This window comes from Salvelinus alpinus, chromosome 3, assembly GCF_045679555.1.
Source record: "Salvelinus alpinus chromosome 3, SLU_Salpinus.1, whole genome shotgun sequence".
NCBI classification, from domain to species: Eukaryota; Metazoa; Chordata; class Actinopteri; order Salmoniformes; family Salmonidae; genus Salvelinus; species Salvelinus alpinus.
In genome coordinates this window covers 65,039,019-65,054,943 of record NC_092088.1, presented here as the reverse complement: position 1 = coordinate 65,054,943, position 15,925 = coordinate 65,039,019, and the positions used below count along the sequence as shown (strand labels likewise).

Sequence of the window (15,925 nt, the reverse complement as noted above, 5' to 3'; positions counted from 1 at the left end):
TTCTGAGAAATGAAGGCTATTCCATGTGAGAAATTGCCAAGAAACTGAAGATCTCGTACAACGCTGTGTACTACTCCCTTCACAGAACAGTGCAAACTGGTTCTAATCAGAATAGAAAGAGGAGTGAGAGGCCCCAGTGCCCAACTGAGCAAGAGGACAAATACATGAGTGTGTCTAGTTTGAGAAACAGACGCCTCACAAGTCCTCAACTGTCAGCTTCATTAAATAGTACCCGGAAAACACCAGTCTCAATGTCAACAGTGGAGAGTCGACTCCGGGATGCTGGCCTTCTAGTCAGTTTTACAACTGAATGCCTTCAACTGAAATGTGTCTTCCGCATTTAACCCAACCCCCCCCCCCCCCCCCCCCCCCCCCCCCCTGTCTTAATCGACATCCACGTCTTCGGCACCCGGGGAACAGTGGGTTAACTGCCTCGCTCAGGAAAATACACCATATATAGTTTCTACAGGCACTACTGAGTACTCCCACCCCCACTTTTATATTTTTACAAAATATAGTATTTTTTTAATATATATTATTATTTTTTACTGTAAGCCCATATTGTCAACATACCAGTCTGAGCATTGTATTTTTCCATAGAGGTCTTAAAATAATGTTAAAATAAGCACAATAAAAATCGACATTGATTAAAATGTAATATCTTTTGAATGAGTTATCCACCTTGCAATGTTTTGAAATGCGAGCTTTTATTTGGAAGTTTTCTTCATTACCATATGAAAGTGACGTCATTGTTAGTGCTGCTTGCAGAATAGTAGTGATCCCTTCCTACTGCTGAACAGTAAACATTGGGACCACAGGCGTCTACGTGTGCAAATTTCTAACTAATTTGTTTTACGTTTAAATGAGCAAATACCAGGTAAATTCATTATTTTCAAATCTGAGTAGTATGCATACATTTCAAGTGGTGTTTTGTCAAGTGTTGTGTACCTTTCTGTTCGCTAGTTAGCTAGTTGTAGCTAGCTATTATTTTGTAGCCTAACGTTGGACTGGCTGAACGTTACTCCTTGCAGTCCAAGTACCTCACATAGTCTGTTTAAAGGGCGAATTTACTTTGGAAGCCCAAAAAGCCAAATACTCCCATCTAAACGCGAATCGAGTCTCAATTGCGATACAGTTATAAAAACATAAATCCCCCCTAAATTCACTGTCTTTATCATTGAGTCAGTGCCACTTTGGTTTGTTTTTGGACAATAATTTCCCACTCCAGGTTAGGTGGACGTCATATTGTATTTGTATCTCCCCTTTTCTTAGGCCTAGTATATGGATCAGACAACGTCGTTTTTATTGATCTGTTTGTAAGCGTCAGCAGAGTAGGCTACCCTGTAGTTTGTCGTATTAAAAACATTATGCTGTCTCCAGTCAATGTGTAGTAGAATTGCATGAAATGTATTTGATAAGCCTAATCTACGACACTACTCGCTCCATTGAACAGTAATTGAGTTATTATTAGCCTAAATTATTATTAGCCCAAATTATCACTATCCAATCTAATCATCACATTAGTAATAGTAGGATATTTTACATAAGTCTGCAAATGCGAGGATGCATGGAATTACTTTATTATAACAGTGCATGTTTATGCTGAAAATTAGCTTCCCCTAACTTAATACCTACACGCCGCCTATGTTAAAAGGTATAACTTGTTAAAAGTGATATGACATCTTTTCTAGGTCCACAGATAATCGGGATTCTATCATTACAACTAGGCTATAAAAACAAGTGTGCACGCTTGGGTGTCTGTACCAGTAAGAAATTAAATCTACTTTAACACCAGACTAACAGTCATGATTTAAGGGCTAGCTGTGAACACCCCTTCAAATTTGTGGATTCGGCTTTTTTAGCCACACCCGTTGCTGACAGGCGTATAAAATCGAGCACACAGCCATGCAATCTCCATAGACAATCGTTGGCAGTAGAATGTCTGTACTGAAGAGCGCAGTGACTTTCAACCTGACACCGTCATAGGATGCCAATTTTCCAACAAGTCAGTTCAAATTTCTGCCCACCTAGAGCTGTTATTGTGAAATGGAAATGTCTAGGAGCAACAACTGCTCAGCCTGGACCGCCAAGTGCTGAAGTGTGTAAAAATCATCTGTCCTCAGTTGCAACACTCACTACCGAGTTCCAAACTGCCTCTGGAAGCAACGTCAGCACAATAACTGTTCGTTGGGAGCTTCATGAAATTGGTTTACATGGCTGAGCAGCCACACACAAGCCTAAGATCACCATGCGCAATGCCAAGCGTCGACTGGAGTGGTGTTAAGCTCGCCGCCATAGTACTCTGGAGCAGTGGAAATTTGTTCTGAAGTGATGAATCACGCTTCACCATCTGGCAGTCCGTCGGACAAATCTGGGTTTGGCAGATACTCGGAGAACGCTACCTGCCCCAATGCATAATGCCAAATGTAAAGTTTGGTGGAGGAGGAATAATGGTTTGGGGCTGTTTTTCATGCTTCGGGCTAGGCCCCTTAACGCCACATACAGCATACAATGACATTCTAGACGATTCAGTGCTTCCAACTTTGTGGCAACAGTTTGGGGACGGCCCTTTCCTGTTTCAGCATGACAATGCCCCCGTGCACAAATCGAGGTCCATACAGAAATGGTTTGTTGAGATCGGTGTGGAAGAACTTGACTGGTCTGCACAGAGCCCTGACCTCAACTCCATCGAACACCTTTGGGATGAATTGGAACGCTGACTGCGAGCCAGGCCTAATATCCCAACATCAGTGCCCAACCTTACTAATGCTCTTGTGGCTGATTGAAAGCAAGTCCCCGCAGCAATGTTCCAACATCTAGTGTAAACCCTTCCCAGAAGAGTGGAGGCTGTTAACTTCTACTTGCTACGCATCCCGGATCCGGGAGCACCCCCATCAGTAAAAAAAGCTGACTAGCATAGCCTAGCATAGCGCCACAAGTAAATACTAGCATCTAAATATCATTAAATCACAAGTCCAAGACACCAGATGAAAGATACAGATCTTGTGAATCCAGCCATCATTTCTGATTTTTAAAATGTTTTACAGGGAAGACACAATATGTAAATCTATTAGCTAACCACGATAGCAAAAGACACAACTTTTTTCTCTCCACCATTTTCTTACTGCATAGGTAGCGTTCACAAATTCGACCAAATAAAGATATAAATAGTCACTAACCAAGAAAAAAACTTCAGACGACAGTCTGATAACATATTTATTGTATAGCATATGTTTTGTTAGAAAAATGTGCATATTTCAGGTATAAATCACAGTTCTACATTGCAGCTGCAATCTGAAATAGCGTAGATGCAGGCAGAATAATTACAGAGACCAACGTCAAATACCTAATTACTCATCATAAAACATTTCTGAAAAATACACAGCGTACAGCAAATGAAAGCCCAACATCTTGTGAATCCAGCCAATATGTCAGATTTTTTAAGTGTTTTACAGCGAAAACACAATATAGCATTATATTAGCTTACCACAATAGCCAGAAACACAACCGCATTTACCAGCAGCAAATGTTAGCGATCGTGACAATCCAGCAAAAGATATATAATTTTTGACGAACCTTGATATACTTCATCAGATGACAGTCCTGTAACATCATATTACACAATGCATATAGGTTTTGTTCGAAAATGTGCATATTTAGCAGCACAATCGTGGTTATACAATGTGATCACTAGCAACATTTCATGCATTCTGGCCAGCGCCATCTTGGAGAGGCACCTAATCTAATCAATAAATAATCGTAAACTTGACTAAAAAATACAGGTTGGACAGCAAATGAAAGATGCATTAGTTATTAATGCAACCGCTGTGTTAGATTTTTAAAATTAACGTTACTAGACATACAGTGTGCGTTACAGCCAGACCAGTGCCGCAATAATGGCGGACAAATCCGTTTACATTTTTCCACATAAATATGGAATAACATCATAAATAGCTCTTACTTTTGGACGAGCTTCCATCAGAATCTTGGGCAAGTTGTCCTTTGTCCAAAAGAATCGTTGCTTGGTTGTAAAACGTCGTCTTCAACTTCGGAATTAGCAGCTAACAATAGCTATGTGGCCACAACATGCCCAAATGTTCAAAACGCAATACTAAGGAAATTCCGAAAATAGCAATATACTCGCATAAACTGATATAACTCGGTTTAAAATAACTTCGTTATGATGTTTCTAACACCTATATCGAATTAAATTACAGACGGATATATCTAAGGCCGATAACTGAGCGTTTCAAAATGCCATCCTGAGGTCTTGCTTTGCGTAATGACGAACGTCGAAAAGAGAGCTCCCTTCGTTCCTTGGCCTTTTATAAGGTCTGAGATCTACGTAGAAACTCCATTCCAATTCTCATTGATTACTGACATCCAGGGGAAGGCGGGTGCAGTTCATGTCGACCCATAGGATACATACAGAGCTTTAAAACTGATCTGAGAACAGAGCCTCGTTTTCAGACCTTCGCAGTTCCTGTCATGAATTTCGCTGCAGAAAGAGTTCTGGTTCACCCACAGACATAATTCAAACGGTTTTAGAAACTAGAGATTGTTTTCTATCCAATAGTAATAATAATATGCATATTGTACGAGCAAGAATTGAGTATGAGGCAGTTTAATTTGGAGACGATATTTTCCAAAGTGGAAACAGCACCCCCTAGATTGACAAAATTAAGGCAGCAAAGGGGAACCAACTCCATATTAATGCCCATGATTTTGGAATGAGATGTTTGACAAGCAGGTGTCCACATACTTTTGGCCATGTAGTATATCTTGGTCTCGGCGACATTCTGACTTCTCCATACAGTTTTCAGCCATTAGTTTCGCCCATGACTGGCTCATGTGAACTACAATCCCGATGCTGTGTTTTAACTTTAACATTTAGAAACGTTAATCATTGCTTGCGATACAGCTTTCGAAACATATCTTTCATCGGCGAGAAACAATCCTTTAAATAAAAAAGATACACATACTGTAGCAGTTTTGAACTGATCCTTAACAGTTAAGTGTGCCTCCATCCGAAGAAACTACACTTCCCAGGTTACACTTACACAGGTGTTCGGCGCATGCTAGATAACTAATTACCTCAGGTGGTCGCCTCTTGTCTTCCGTAAAAAGCGCTGTAACATGGAGATATGGCCTTGTGGGAACACTAACCCTATCAAGGTGTGTATCAATTTAACCTTTTTTAAATTATTATTTCTCGTTATGAAAGATACGGTCCTTATGTTTCCAAAACTGTACCACAACTGACACGTGTTATTGTTCAGATTGAGCCAGTCCCTAAAATTAACACCCACCAAATGCGGGTAGATTTTGGCATTAGCGGGTAAAATGTCTATTTCACCAGCCACGTTGACGGGTGGTCAGGGTTCTACGGTGCGAGCATTTCACTCGCATTTGTGAATAAAAATAGTCAAGTATGATCACATTTATATTAAAATAAATGCTGCAGTAGCTGTAAGTATTTTCGCCGTTTTGTTTCATAGCTGGTAAAATAATCACAAAGTCAAAACTACGAATCCTATTGCCTATTTCACCTCGCGCTGCAACACTGCCTGGCTGGGGGCTGTGTACACGCAAAGAGTTGAGTGAAATACCTTTTTAGAAGCGCTGCGTACAGGCATAAAAGTTGGTCTAATTTACTTGAAACGAAGGTCTACTGAAGTGAGACTGTCATTGTGTTTCTTGGCTCTTTACTTTGTTTTGTTCACAAACTAGGTTGTTTTTCTGTTTGAGTTTCAACTGCTAGGAAAGAGAAGACCATATGGAGCCAAATACCTGCCAAAAAGTTGTTAGGATTGTAAGAAAATCCATTTGTAAATTGTTAGGATCGTAAGAAAAGCCTTGCGTGAAACATGAAATCTAAATGTTAAAATAGATCTGTAAACGTACAAACCCTATGTTACGACTATTAATATTTACACGTTAAATTCTTACTTTACGTCTCCCTTTACTCTGTTACAGATATTTTTTATGCGTACAAACTGTTGTCAGTAATGTGGCATCTGCAAAGGACATGATCTGAACGTAGCTAGTCGAAGTTAGCTAGTCAATCAAGCAACTCTAGCCCAGACGTTAGTTTGCAGCTTCCGGTTTAATTTCCAAAATAAAAGTCTGGAGCTTGTTTTAGAACTGCATTCAATAATGGCGTTATACCAGTAGATCCCATAGTATAGGCTTGGGCCTTCAACAAATTACTTGTGTGAGAATGATAAAGAAACAGAAGAGCCTTGTCTAGAATAACCACCTGAGCTGCAAAATAGAAAGCAAATATGATATTTTTTTTAATATATTTTTTAAATATTTTATTTCACCTTTATTTAACCATGTAGGCCAGTGTAGAACAAGTTCTCATTTACAACTGCAACCTGGCCAAGATAAAGCAAAGCAAAGCGGCAAAAACACACTTATAACACAATAGAAAAAATCTATATACAGTGTGTGCAAATGTAGTAAGATTAGGGAGGTAAAGCAATAAATAGGCCATAGTGGCGAAATAATTACAATTTAGCATTAACACTGGAGTGATAGATGTGCAGATGATGATGTGCAAGTAGAGATACTGGGGTGCAAAATAGCAAAAATAAATAACAATATGGGGATGAGGTAGTTGGGTGGGCTATTCACAGATGGGCTGTGTACAGGTACAATGATCGGTAAGCTTCTCTGACAGCTGATTCTTAAAGTTATTGAGGGAGATTTAAGTCTCCAGCTTCAGTGATTTTTGCAATTTGTTCCAGTCATTGGCAGCAGAGAACTGGAAGGAAAGGCAGCCAAAGGAGGAGTTGGCTTTGGGAATGACCAGTGAAATATACCTGCTGGAGCGAGTGCTACGGGTGGGTGTTGCTATGGTGACCAGTGAGCTGAGATAAGGCAGGGCTTTACCTAGCAAAGACATAGATGACCTTGAGCCAGTGGGTTTGGCGACGAATATGAAGCGAGGGCCAGTAGGTTAGTCAGTTTTACGAGGGTATGTTTGGTAGCATGAGTGAAGGAGGCTTTGTTGCAGAATAGGAAGCCGATTTCTAGATGTAATATTGGATTGGAGATGCTTAATGTGGGTCTGGAAGGAGAGTTTACAGTCTAACCAGACACCTAGGTATTTGTAGTTGTCCACATATTCTAAGTCAGAACCGTCCAGAGTAGTGATGCTAGTCGGGCGGCCGGGTGTGGGCAGTGATCGGTTGAAGAGCATGCATTTAGTTTTACTTGCATTTAAGATCAGTTGGAGGCCACGGAAGTAGTGTTGTATGGCATTGAAGCTCGTCTGGAGGTTTGTTAACACAGTGTCCAAAGAAGGGCCAGAAGTATACAGAATGGTGTTGTCTGCGTAGAGGTGGATCAGAGGATCACCAGCAGCAAGAGCGACATCATTGATATATACAGAGAAAAGAGTCAGCCCGAGAATTGAACCCTGTGGCACCCCCATAGACTGCCAGAGGGCCGGACAACAGGCCCTCCGATTTGACACACTGAACTCTATCTAAGGAGTAGTTGGCGAGGCAGTAGTTTGAGAAACCAAGGCTGTTGAGTCTAATCCGCTATCTAAATATGCCATGCTGTTGTGTGTTATCTAATGGCCATATAATTGCATAATTTATTTTTATAGCCGCGTGGGGCTATTGTGGTGATCATGTAACCTAATGAATCACACTTTTTCCAGTATTTGGGAGCACGGACTGTAGGCCTCATATTAGGCATTTCGACTGTTATATTAATGAATTCCATTCTATATAGGCTTGTTATAGCCATTTGCGTTACACAACCCCATCACGCAGAGGCTATATCCATTTCAATAAATGAGACAAAACTAAATATTGATTAAGTCTTGGCTGTAACCTGTCCTGAGCGAAATAGCCAAGGGGTCCCAAATGGTCAAGACTATCTATAGCCTATTCTTATTGCGAGATCTTTTTTCCCTATCAGTCACTGCACGTGCTGCTTCAACAATTTTTTCACATTTATTTAGAGGCTGTATTTAGAGGCCTGTGAGCTAGTCTCTTTGTTTTTATTTAACTAGGCAAGTCAGTTAAGAACAAATTATTATTTACAATGACGGCCTACTCTATAATAAAAACAGTTAAACACAAATAGTTAAAAAATGATTCCGCAAGACACCAGTACCCAAAATGAAGTACCCAAAAACCCTAAATTGCAATGCCTACAAGTTGAAGGACAATTTCTTTTATTTGGATAGGCCTAAATTAAACATTTAATTATTAAAGTGAATACACATGCATTTCAATAAACAAGTGGATAAGACTGTTCTATTCTCATTGGATCCTATTGCAACTCAGACAAATGACTGAATGGATGACATACTGACTGACTGAACTGAATGAAGGATTAATTAAATGTTCAAATATGTTGGAATGATGAGTTGCACGCATCATGCATGCTCTGCACTTTATTTGGCTAGTAGGCAAATAGGCCTACATTAGGGTAAAATTACTATGACTGCATGACTCCGGAAGGTCATCTTCTGAGGCTGAGGGGTGCTTTTCCTCAAGGCGCATTGTGCTGTGGTGCTGCATGGAGTTCACAAGCTCTTCAACTGGGCAGCAGTGTCGCAATGAGGGGAATGGCCTATACGGAGACTACCTAAGCTCCACTGCAACGTTTAACCTCTCCCTTGTTTATTTCAAAGTCCATATGTTCATGACCCAATTCATATAAATTATGTCAAATTATTTTAAATTCATATTAACTCCTCCTACAGAATATGTTTTGCAAGATTGAGTGATGAAATAAATATCAAAATATTGAGTGGCAAAGACTCCAGTGGTCATACATAATTCATAGATTCACCAAACATCTATTATTCTGTGTTTCATTATTCCTGGTATATACTACTGGTTAGGATTTCAGACAGAGCCCAGAGAATGGGATGGTGCAATATTGAATTAGTCATATTTTGATAAGGTACACTTCACCCAGCGACATGCCCATGCTGTGGAGATACACCTAGCGGACTGAAAATGAACTGTTGTAGGCATAATACAGCTAGTGCTATCTAGACTTGTACTGGCAAACAAATCCATTACCGTAGCTACCTAAATGTGAAGTAAACTCAACAGGAGTAATAGAGAATGGAGACTTTTAACTTGAAAACGTGCAGAATACCTTTTTCCGGGTTCCCTGACCTCTGTTTTTTTTAAATGTTATACTGCGTTATGCTTGTTCGAGTAGCACTCCTAACAGACTGTTTGGTGTACGTTTTTTTGTTGTTGTTGGTGAGATGAAACTGCCAAAACTCTGAAAGGTATTATTGTACATCAGAATTGCAACACAAGATTTGTTCAAGCCTAAAGGTCTGTAATCGTTACATGGTGTTTGTATGTTCACAGATTAAATTTCACGCATTGCTTTTCTTTCGAACCTAACAATACATATGTTCAAGCTTTTGGCAGGTATCTGGCTCCATAAGACAACACTTCTACTAATAAGGCTCAATCTCACAGGCACAAACATGACTGGAGTCTCACTATCATGATAACCTCCCGCCCTGAAAGGGGCAGGTGAAAATGTTTGTCTCATCTGTGATATTTTTGTTAAAAGACTCTGGTCACAAAAATGTAATTATTCAATATACCACATTAGAAATAAATGTTTTGTTTTAGAAACATTACAAGTCATGTGCATCTTTTTTTTGTGGTCTTTTGTTGGTGTAATTGTAGCAGCAAAAATAAAACCGCTGACTGGCTGGTGGACCAAAAAATAAATGTTATGACCTGGTGAGTGTCTGTGCATGAAAACGAACCATCTTTCACTTGAGAAATACTACAGATGATCCATTATATAGACCAGATACTCTAGTGGCAGTTATAAAAATGATAAGATATGTCTTCAAAAATGGAAGGCAGTCAGGAGGAGGCAAGATCAGGTGGGACCATTCTAGCCAATGAGAGGGCAGATGAACAATCTGATTTTGGGCCCAGTTATCCCTCGCTTTGACTCTTCCTCTCTAGAAAAACTGCTCCAACGCTAGGGCATTTTTTTCTTGATTTTCAAGCAAAGGTCTTTTAAGGGAAGGGGCTATGTGAGCACATTCTTTCGGTTTGCCTAGTCGAAGCCAGCCAAATCGAAATATGCAGAAGCCTTAAGATTTATTGATGTGTCCCAATACTCCTGTTCCACAGCACTGCAATGGCAATTGACTGGCTTGGATTTGGCTATGCTGCAGCCATAGCCCTGGGGGGATTCATGGGGTACAAGAAAAAAGGTAGGAGTTTCCAGTCAAGCATTTCAAAATACACAAAGCAACATGAATTTGTCTGTGTCATTGTTTCATTGACCCTGTTAACAAGACGATGGAAAGTAATAGCTATTTTTGTATTTTTTTACTACAGGTAGTGTCATGTCACTGATAGCTGGGATATTGTTTGGCAGCATGGCCACCTATGGGGCCTTAATGATTTCATATGACCCAACCAAGACTTTCTATTCCCTCGGTAAGTATGCCTACGTGTTGGTCACCAGAAACCTGAATGAAATATAATTTATTATTTTAGGCCTTGACATATCTTTAAATTGCATTTCATAAATGTATAAATCTTTATTTTCTCAGTTGCCTCAGGAGTGCTGACAATAGTGATGGGAATGAGATTCAAGAAATCTGGGAAAATAATGCCAGCTGGCATCATGGCAGGACTAAGGTGAGAATCACCAAATGTGCACTATACTCAGTATTGGTTACATTTAACTCCTTTTCATTGTATTTGTTTGAATGTTTCAAATTAAATAATGAACATGCACAGTCAATATGAAGTTATCATATCTGGTTTCTTTATTCAGTTTGCTGATGGTCCTGCGACTTCTCTTCATGGGTGTGATTGTAATGTGATTTGAACAACACAACTGTCTAAAGTGAAAATATCACTGCAAGGGATGAAGTTCCATTTGCACATTGTTTGTGCTTGCCTATGTATTGTTTTTGTAATGATTTGTTCAATGAATATGGGAACAGAAATACAGTAACATTTACTACTTGATCTGAAGGTATGACTACTTACTTAGACAATCATGTTTAGCTGCCTCACTGTAAATAACCTAATAACTGTTTGATATAAATGATGGAATAGCTTAGAACAGACATGAAGTGTTTAATTACAGCTGATATTTTGTTTAACAGCCTTTTGTTTTTTGTGTGTATTATTGAAAAACAAATACTTGTTCTACTTGAACAATTTGGTCCTTATTCATACATGTTACAAGAAATGACAATCTGGAATAATGTATATCTAATATTATATTCACTTCAACTCTTTACATTTCTTAGATAAGCATCAGTGCTTGAAGTTGAACACCTCATACACAGTCTTTACATAGAAGTCATCTGGTTGAGGCTTTCTCTTGCTGCCTGGCTGCAGGAACTTCTGAATAGCTGGCAGGCTTTTCATCCTCCCTTGAAAAGCCTGAAAAAATAATTTGCACCCAATCAAGAATGAATCAAATGAAGTATCTATGGATATTTTGACCTTTCTTTCAGATATGCTGCTGACTGTCCTAATTATCTCTCCTTCCTCCCAAAGTGTGCCTGGGTTCACTTTCCTTAACCGATTTGAAAGGAAATGAGTCAAATAAATATGCCTCCACCAATCCAATGCTTTTAGATTTGTGGGAAGTAGTGAACGAGGGCATACTTGAGAGATTATTGAGACGCAGTACAGTACATTTAATATAGACAGGGTGTTGTAGCAGTACATTCAAAACAGTATGGCCAGACTTATGTTTATCTGTATGAAAATGTGCAGCAGGTATGCAATATTCATATGCTGTTTGGGTTATGTGAACCTGTAACATGTTTTGATGAGATGCACTTCAAATGTATCAAGATTTGTCTAATAACTTATTTTGTCAAGAACAAAATACATTTGTAATAAACTTTACCTTAACAACAGGGAATTTGGAGAGAATTGTAGGAAATTTCTCCTCCAACATCAAGGTGATTTCAAGTAGCTGTACATCAGCACAGCTCAACTGATAACCCACCAGGTACTGGGAGCTAGCGAGAGCCTGTAAGAAATCAGCGCACACCCTCACATTAGACAATACATAAACTTGTACAGACGTGCCAACCTTTTCACTTAGCAGACATGGTATTTCGCAATGATAATAAAACTGCTTAGATTCAGGTTACTTTAGTGAGCCCTACCCTTCCCGGCCGGCCAAGGCCCACAGTACCTTTTCGAACACGGGAATGTAGCGGCTTGTAGCTTTCCTCTCAATGTCCTCCAGTTTAGTTTTCTTGGTGTCAGGTGAAATGAATGGCAACATCATTATCATTTCCATCAAGTCCCTCACACCTTCAGAATACATGTCAATCCTAAAGGTAAATGAAAACCAAACCCTTAGCAGAATTCCCCCCCTTTTGTACGAACAGCTACCATTATGCCTCTAACACAGCCAAACAAGTAAATACAAGTTATGACATTAAAATTCATACATGACTCGTTCTTTTAGGTCATTCCCGTAAAGATTGTATTTCCCTGCTATGTAGTTTAGGATAGCCTTGGTTTGAACCAGCTTCATTCCATCAATTTCCACCAATGGAACCTGCTCAAACATGAGTGCTCCATCTGGGGGGGAAAAAGGTCCAACATTTAAACACCCTTCAACACAATGAGCATGTTATCGGCGTTATTAACACCGTGACCAAACTTACCACTCAACAGCTTTACATATTCCTCGTGCTTTGTCATATTCACTTCTTCAAACTATGGATATAAAATGTATATTTTCAGAACGACATCAGTTTAGTGATCCATCTGTGCATCGCCTGTAGGCCTGTCCACTATTTCACTTAGGGTAGGTCTACTTGAAAATGCAAGTCCTGTAAACAGCCCACAGCCACATTTTTTTGTATTTGTTCAGCCTACTTACCTCAACTCCAGCAACTGCTAAAAGCCATCGAATTGACTCCATTTTCCCCCTCCCATTGAAATAAGTCAACACCACTTTTCCAGACATGGTGAAATTAAAGTTTACTGCAGGAAGGAAACAACCACACTCCATTACACTTTCATGTGCAAATGCAGTAATGTTGTGTTTGATACATTGCAGTAGATTTAGTGTATGCAGGCAAATCCCTGTCTGTTTGCTAAAAGTAATGTGCATTACTTTTACTGTGCATTTTAAATCAGACTACTCAAACTATTTTTTTTATTTAACTAGGCAAGTCAGTTTAGAACAAATTCTTATTTACAATGACGGCCTACAATGGCCAAACCCAGACAACGCTGGGCCAATTGTGCGCCTCCCTATGGGACTTCCAATCACAGACGGTTGTTATACAGCCTCAACTAGAACCATATATGAAAATAAAGCTGAAAAAAAAGCCTACAAAACATACGGTTGTCTGTTTCATTATCAACCTACAATTTTAAGATAAGTTTAAGAAATACTGACCTTGTGTGTCGGAGAGAAGTATGAACCTGTGTGAACACCAAAAAAGTTAACTTGCAAAGTTATGTAACGCCACACCTTTGGAACTCCTTCCGGACAATCTCAGGGCTGTTCAGACTGTTGGAGCTTTTGGAGCAAAGTCTAAGTGGAAAGGTTTCCACTTAGACTTTGATATGGTTATATACTGTATATTTGCTTTGTTTAAAAAAACAACGTTTTTTACTTTTATTTTATGAACTTTGAGATTATTCTTGTATAATAATAGTCATCTGCTAAATGACTTAAATAATAAAAAGCGCTTTACAAATGTCATAAATTATCAATGACGTAGCAGGCGGGGGGTGGGACGTCTCTTCTGCACTGTTCAACAAATCCAGTAAATGTGGAGGAGGAGTTAAGATGCAGTGTCGCCTTGTTAATGGTCGTCACTAGTTACCACAGCCACAAAGTCTTAAACCCTGCCTATTTCTACAATTTATCTTATTAAAATCAGATTTTAAACCTCAACCACACTGCTAATCTTATACCTAACCATAATTTAAGAAAGTTCATCTGTGTCGTTTACAGTGGGACAAATGAAGCATAGTGGGCAGAACAGGCAAGGAGGTGTGCAAAGCCAAGCACGAGCTAGCGAGAGCCTATTGGCGCCTTGTTCCGAAGTGCGAACAAACTCCATTCGACCTTGCACTCTTTCTAAACTATGCATTTTTTTTGTAACTTTGGCAAAGCGTTAAGTCTGTTACAAACACAGCGCACTGTGTTCGTAACAGATTCTAGTTTTGGGAACAGAAAAATGTATTAAGATCAATGTTTCATCAATGACAACATTTGCAGAATGTCAGCCCAGTTTACTTCCATCCTCTCCCACTTCCTCTCACTACATTTGGTGGTGAGAATGTTCAAAACGGATGCTTCAGGTCTGTGTCCTGTCCCTGGTGCTGCCCCCATTCAGCCATGTCGACAGTCTGCAGCTCACAGCAGACAGGCCCGCTCGCCCGACCCACTGTGGAACAGACCCCCTCCTTCCCACACAGCTCTCTCTGCAGTACAGGGCCGACGGGACATGGCGTTGGAGTGGCGTGCCCCTGCCCTGTGCACCATTGTGAAGTTGTATGGCTGAAGCTCCTCCAACCAGCGAGCAACCTGCCCCTCTGGCTCTTTGAAAGACATGAGCCACTGGAGAGCAGTGGTGAGTCCTTACAGTAAAGGGCAGGTCACCCAGGTAGTACTTGAAGTGTTTGATGGAAGCCACAACAGCCAGGAGCTCCCAACGGGTGACACAGTAGCGGCGCTCATATTTGTTGAATGTTTTGCTGAAGTACGCCACCACTCTCTCCCCCTCCGGCCCCACCTGAGCCAGCATCCCACCCATGCCCACATTGCTCGCGTCTGTGTCCAGGATAAAGGACAAGGTGAGGTCAGGGGGGGCAAGCACAGGGGCCTCGATCATTGCACGTATGAGGGTGTTGAAGGCCTCCTCGTACTCCACTGTCCAAATGAAGACCTTGTCCTTCGGCAGCAGGTGGTTCAGGGGAGCAGCGATGCTTGAGAAGCCCTGTCCAAACCTTCTGTAGTACGAGGCCAGGCCCAGGAAACCATTCAGCTGATGCTGGTTGGTGGCGGTGGGCCAGTCTCGGACAACACACACTTTGTCCTCCGTGGTTCTGATACCCTCCTTCCCCACTTGGTGGCCCAAGAAGGACACCTCTTTCCTCATGAAGTGGCACTTCTCGGGGTGGAGCTTCAGGCCTGCGGCAGCCACCCTCTCCAGCACATGCCATAGCGCCCCCAGGGCTGACTAGAAGGAGCTGCCATGGGCCAGGATGTCGTCGAGGTATACCAGACACTCCTGTTGGGGTATACCAGACACTCCCTGTCCATCAACGCTCAAAAGTAGCTGGAGCATTGCACAGGCCGAAGCACAGGACCTTGAACTGCCAGTGTCCTCTGTTAGTGGAGAACGCAGTTTTGGCTCTGGCCTCTGGGGAGAGGGGCACCTGCCAGTATCCACTGCGGAGGTCTAGTGAGGAGAACCAGGAGGACCCCCTAACCAGGTCCAGCGACTCATCGATACGTGGTATGGGGTCTGAGTCCTTCCTGGTTACCTCATTCAGCCGCATGTAGTCAGCACAGAACCTCAGCTTGCCCCCCTTCTTAGGAACCATGACGACTGGTGCCGTCCAGGGGCTGTCTGAGGGCTCAATGAAGTCTGCTCACTGCATCTCCAACACAGCCTTGTCTGCCGCCTCCTGGCGTGCCAGCAGGATACGGTGGGGATGCATCTTGATGTGCCGAGCATCACCTGTGTCGATCTCATGCTGCACCAGATTATTCTGACCCACCTCTTCCTCACTCAGCGCAAAGCTGTCTCTGAATTCAAACAGCAACTGCCACAACCATTCCTGCTGCTCGGGGTCAAGACCAACACAGTTTTCCCCCCATATCTCCCTCACTGCAGACAGTGTCCTCTACTCTCCCATCTGGGGTAGCTGGGCTGGGGGGGGCACGG

The 15,925-nt window shown here is 41.3% G+C and overlaps 2 protein-coding genes across 5 annotated transcripts; one reads left to right on the top strand and one right to left on the bottom strand.

Moving 5' to 3' along the window:
* The first annotated feature begins 736 nt into the window (after positions 1-736).
* LOC139571130 (transmembrane protein 14A-like) lies at positions 737-11,916 on the top strand. Of its 4 annotated transcripts, none has more exons than XM_071393722.1 (6): positions 756-877; positions 9,690-9,746; positions 10,152-10,234; positions 10,362-10,463; positions 10,580-10,667; positions 11,291-11,916. In XM_071393722.1, the coding sequence occupies exons 2-6, from the start codon at positions 9,739-9,741 to the stop codon at positions 11,292-11,294; spliced, it is 285 nt and encodes a 94-aa protein (XP_071249823.1). In that variant the 5' UTR covers positions 756-877; positions 9,690-9,738; the 3' UTR covers positions 11,295-11,916. The 4 variants fall into 4 exon arrangements, with proteins under 4 accessions (XP_071249821.1, XP_071249823.1, XP_071249820.1 ...); XM_071393719.1 differs by lacking the exon at positions 11,291-11,916 and adding an exon at positions 10,807-11,145 and having other exon boundaries at positions 759-877; XM_071393720.1 differs by lacking the exons at positions 9,690-9,746; positions 11,291-11,916 and adding an exon at positions 10,807-11,145 and having other exon boundaries at positions 737-877.
* Positions 10,776-13,865, bottom strand: LOC139571129 (glutathione S-transferase 3-like). The gene is made up of 7 exons (XM_071393718.1): positions 13,420-13,865; positions 12,895-12,998; positions 12,677-12,728; positions 12,458-12,590; positions 12,196-12,337; positions 11,902-12,027; positions 10,776-11,426 (listed from the first exon to the last, which is right to left on the bottom strand). The coding sequence occupies exons 2-7, from the start codon at positions 12,979-12,981 to the stop codon at positions 11,298-11,300; spliced, it is 669 nt and encodes a 222-aa protein (XP_071249819.1). The 5' UTR covers positions 12,982-12,998; positions 13,420-13,865; the 3' UTR covers positions 10,776-11,297.
* Between the last annotated feature and the right edge of the window lie 2,060 nt (positions 13,866-15,925).

Coding starts and splice junctions, on each gene's coding strand:
- LOC139571130 (XM_071393719.1), top strand. Junction 10,235..10,361: donor CATGGGGTACAAGAAAAAAG/GTAGGAGTTTCC, acceptor TTTTTACTACAG/GTAGTGTCATGTCACTGATA. Junction 10,464..10,579: donor CAAGACTTTCTATTCCCTCG/GTAAGTATGCCT, acceptor TTATTTTCTCAG/TTGCCTCAGGAGTGCTGACA.
- LOC139571129 (XM_071393718.1), bottom strand. CDS start 12,981: ATGTCTGGAAAAGTGGTGTTGACTTATTTCAATGGGAGGGGGAAAATG. Junction 12,729..12,894: donor TAGCAGTTGCTGGAGTTGAG/GTAAGTAGGCTG, acceptor TTATATCCATAG/TTTGAAGAAGTGAATATGAC. Junction 11,427..11,901: donor CCAAATTCCCTGTTGTTAAG/GTAAAGTTTATT, acceptor TTATTTTTTCAG/GCTTTTCAAGGGAGGATGAA.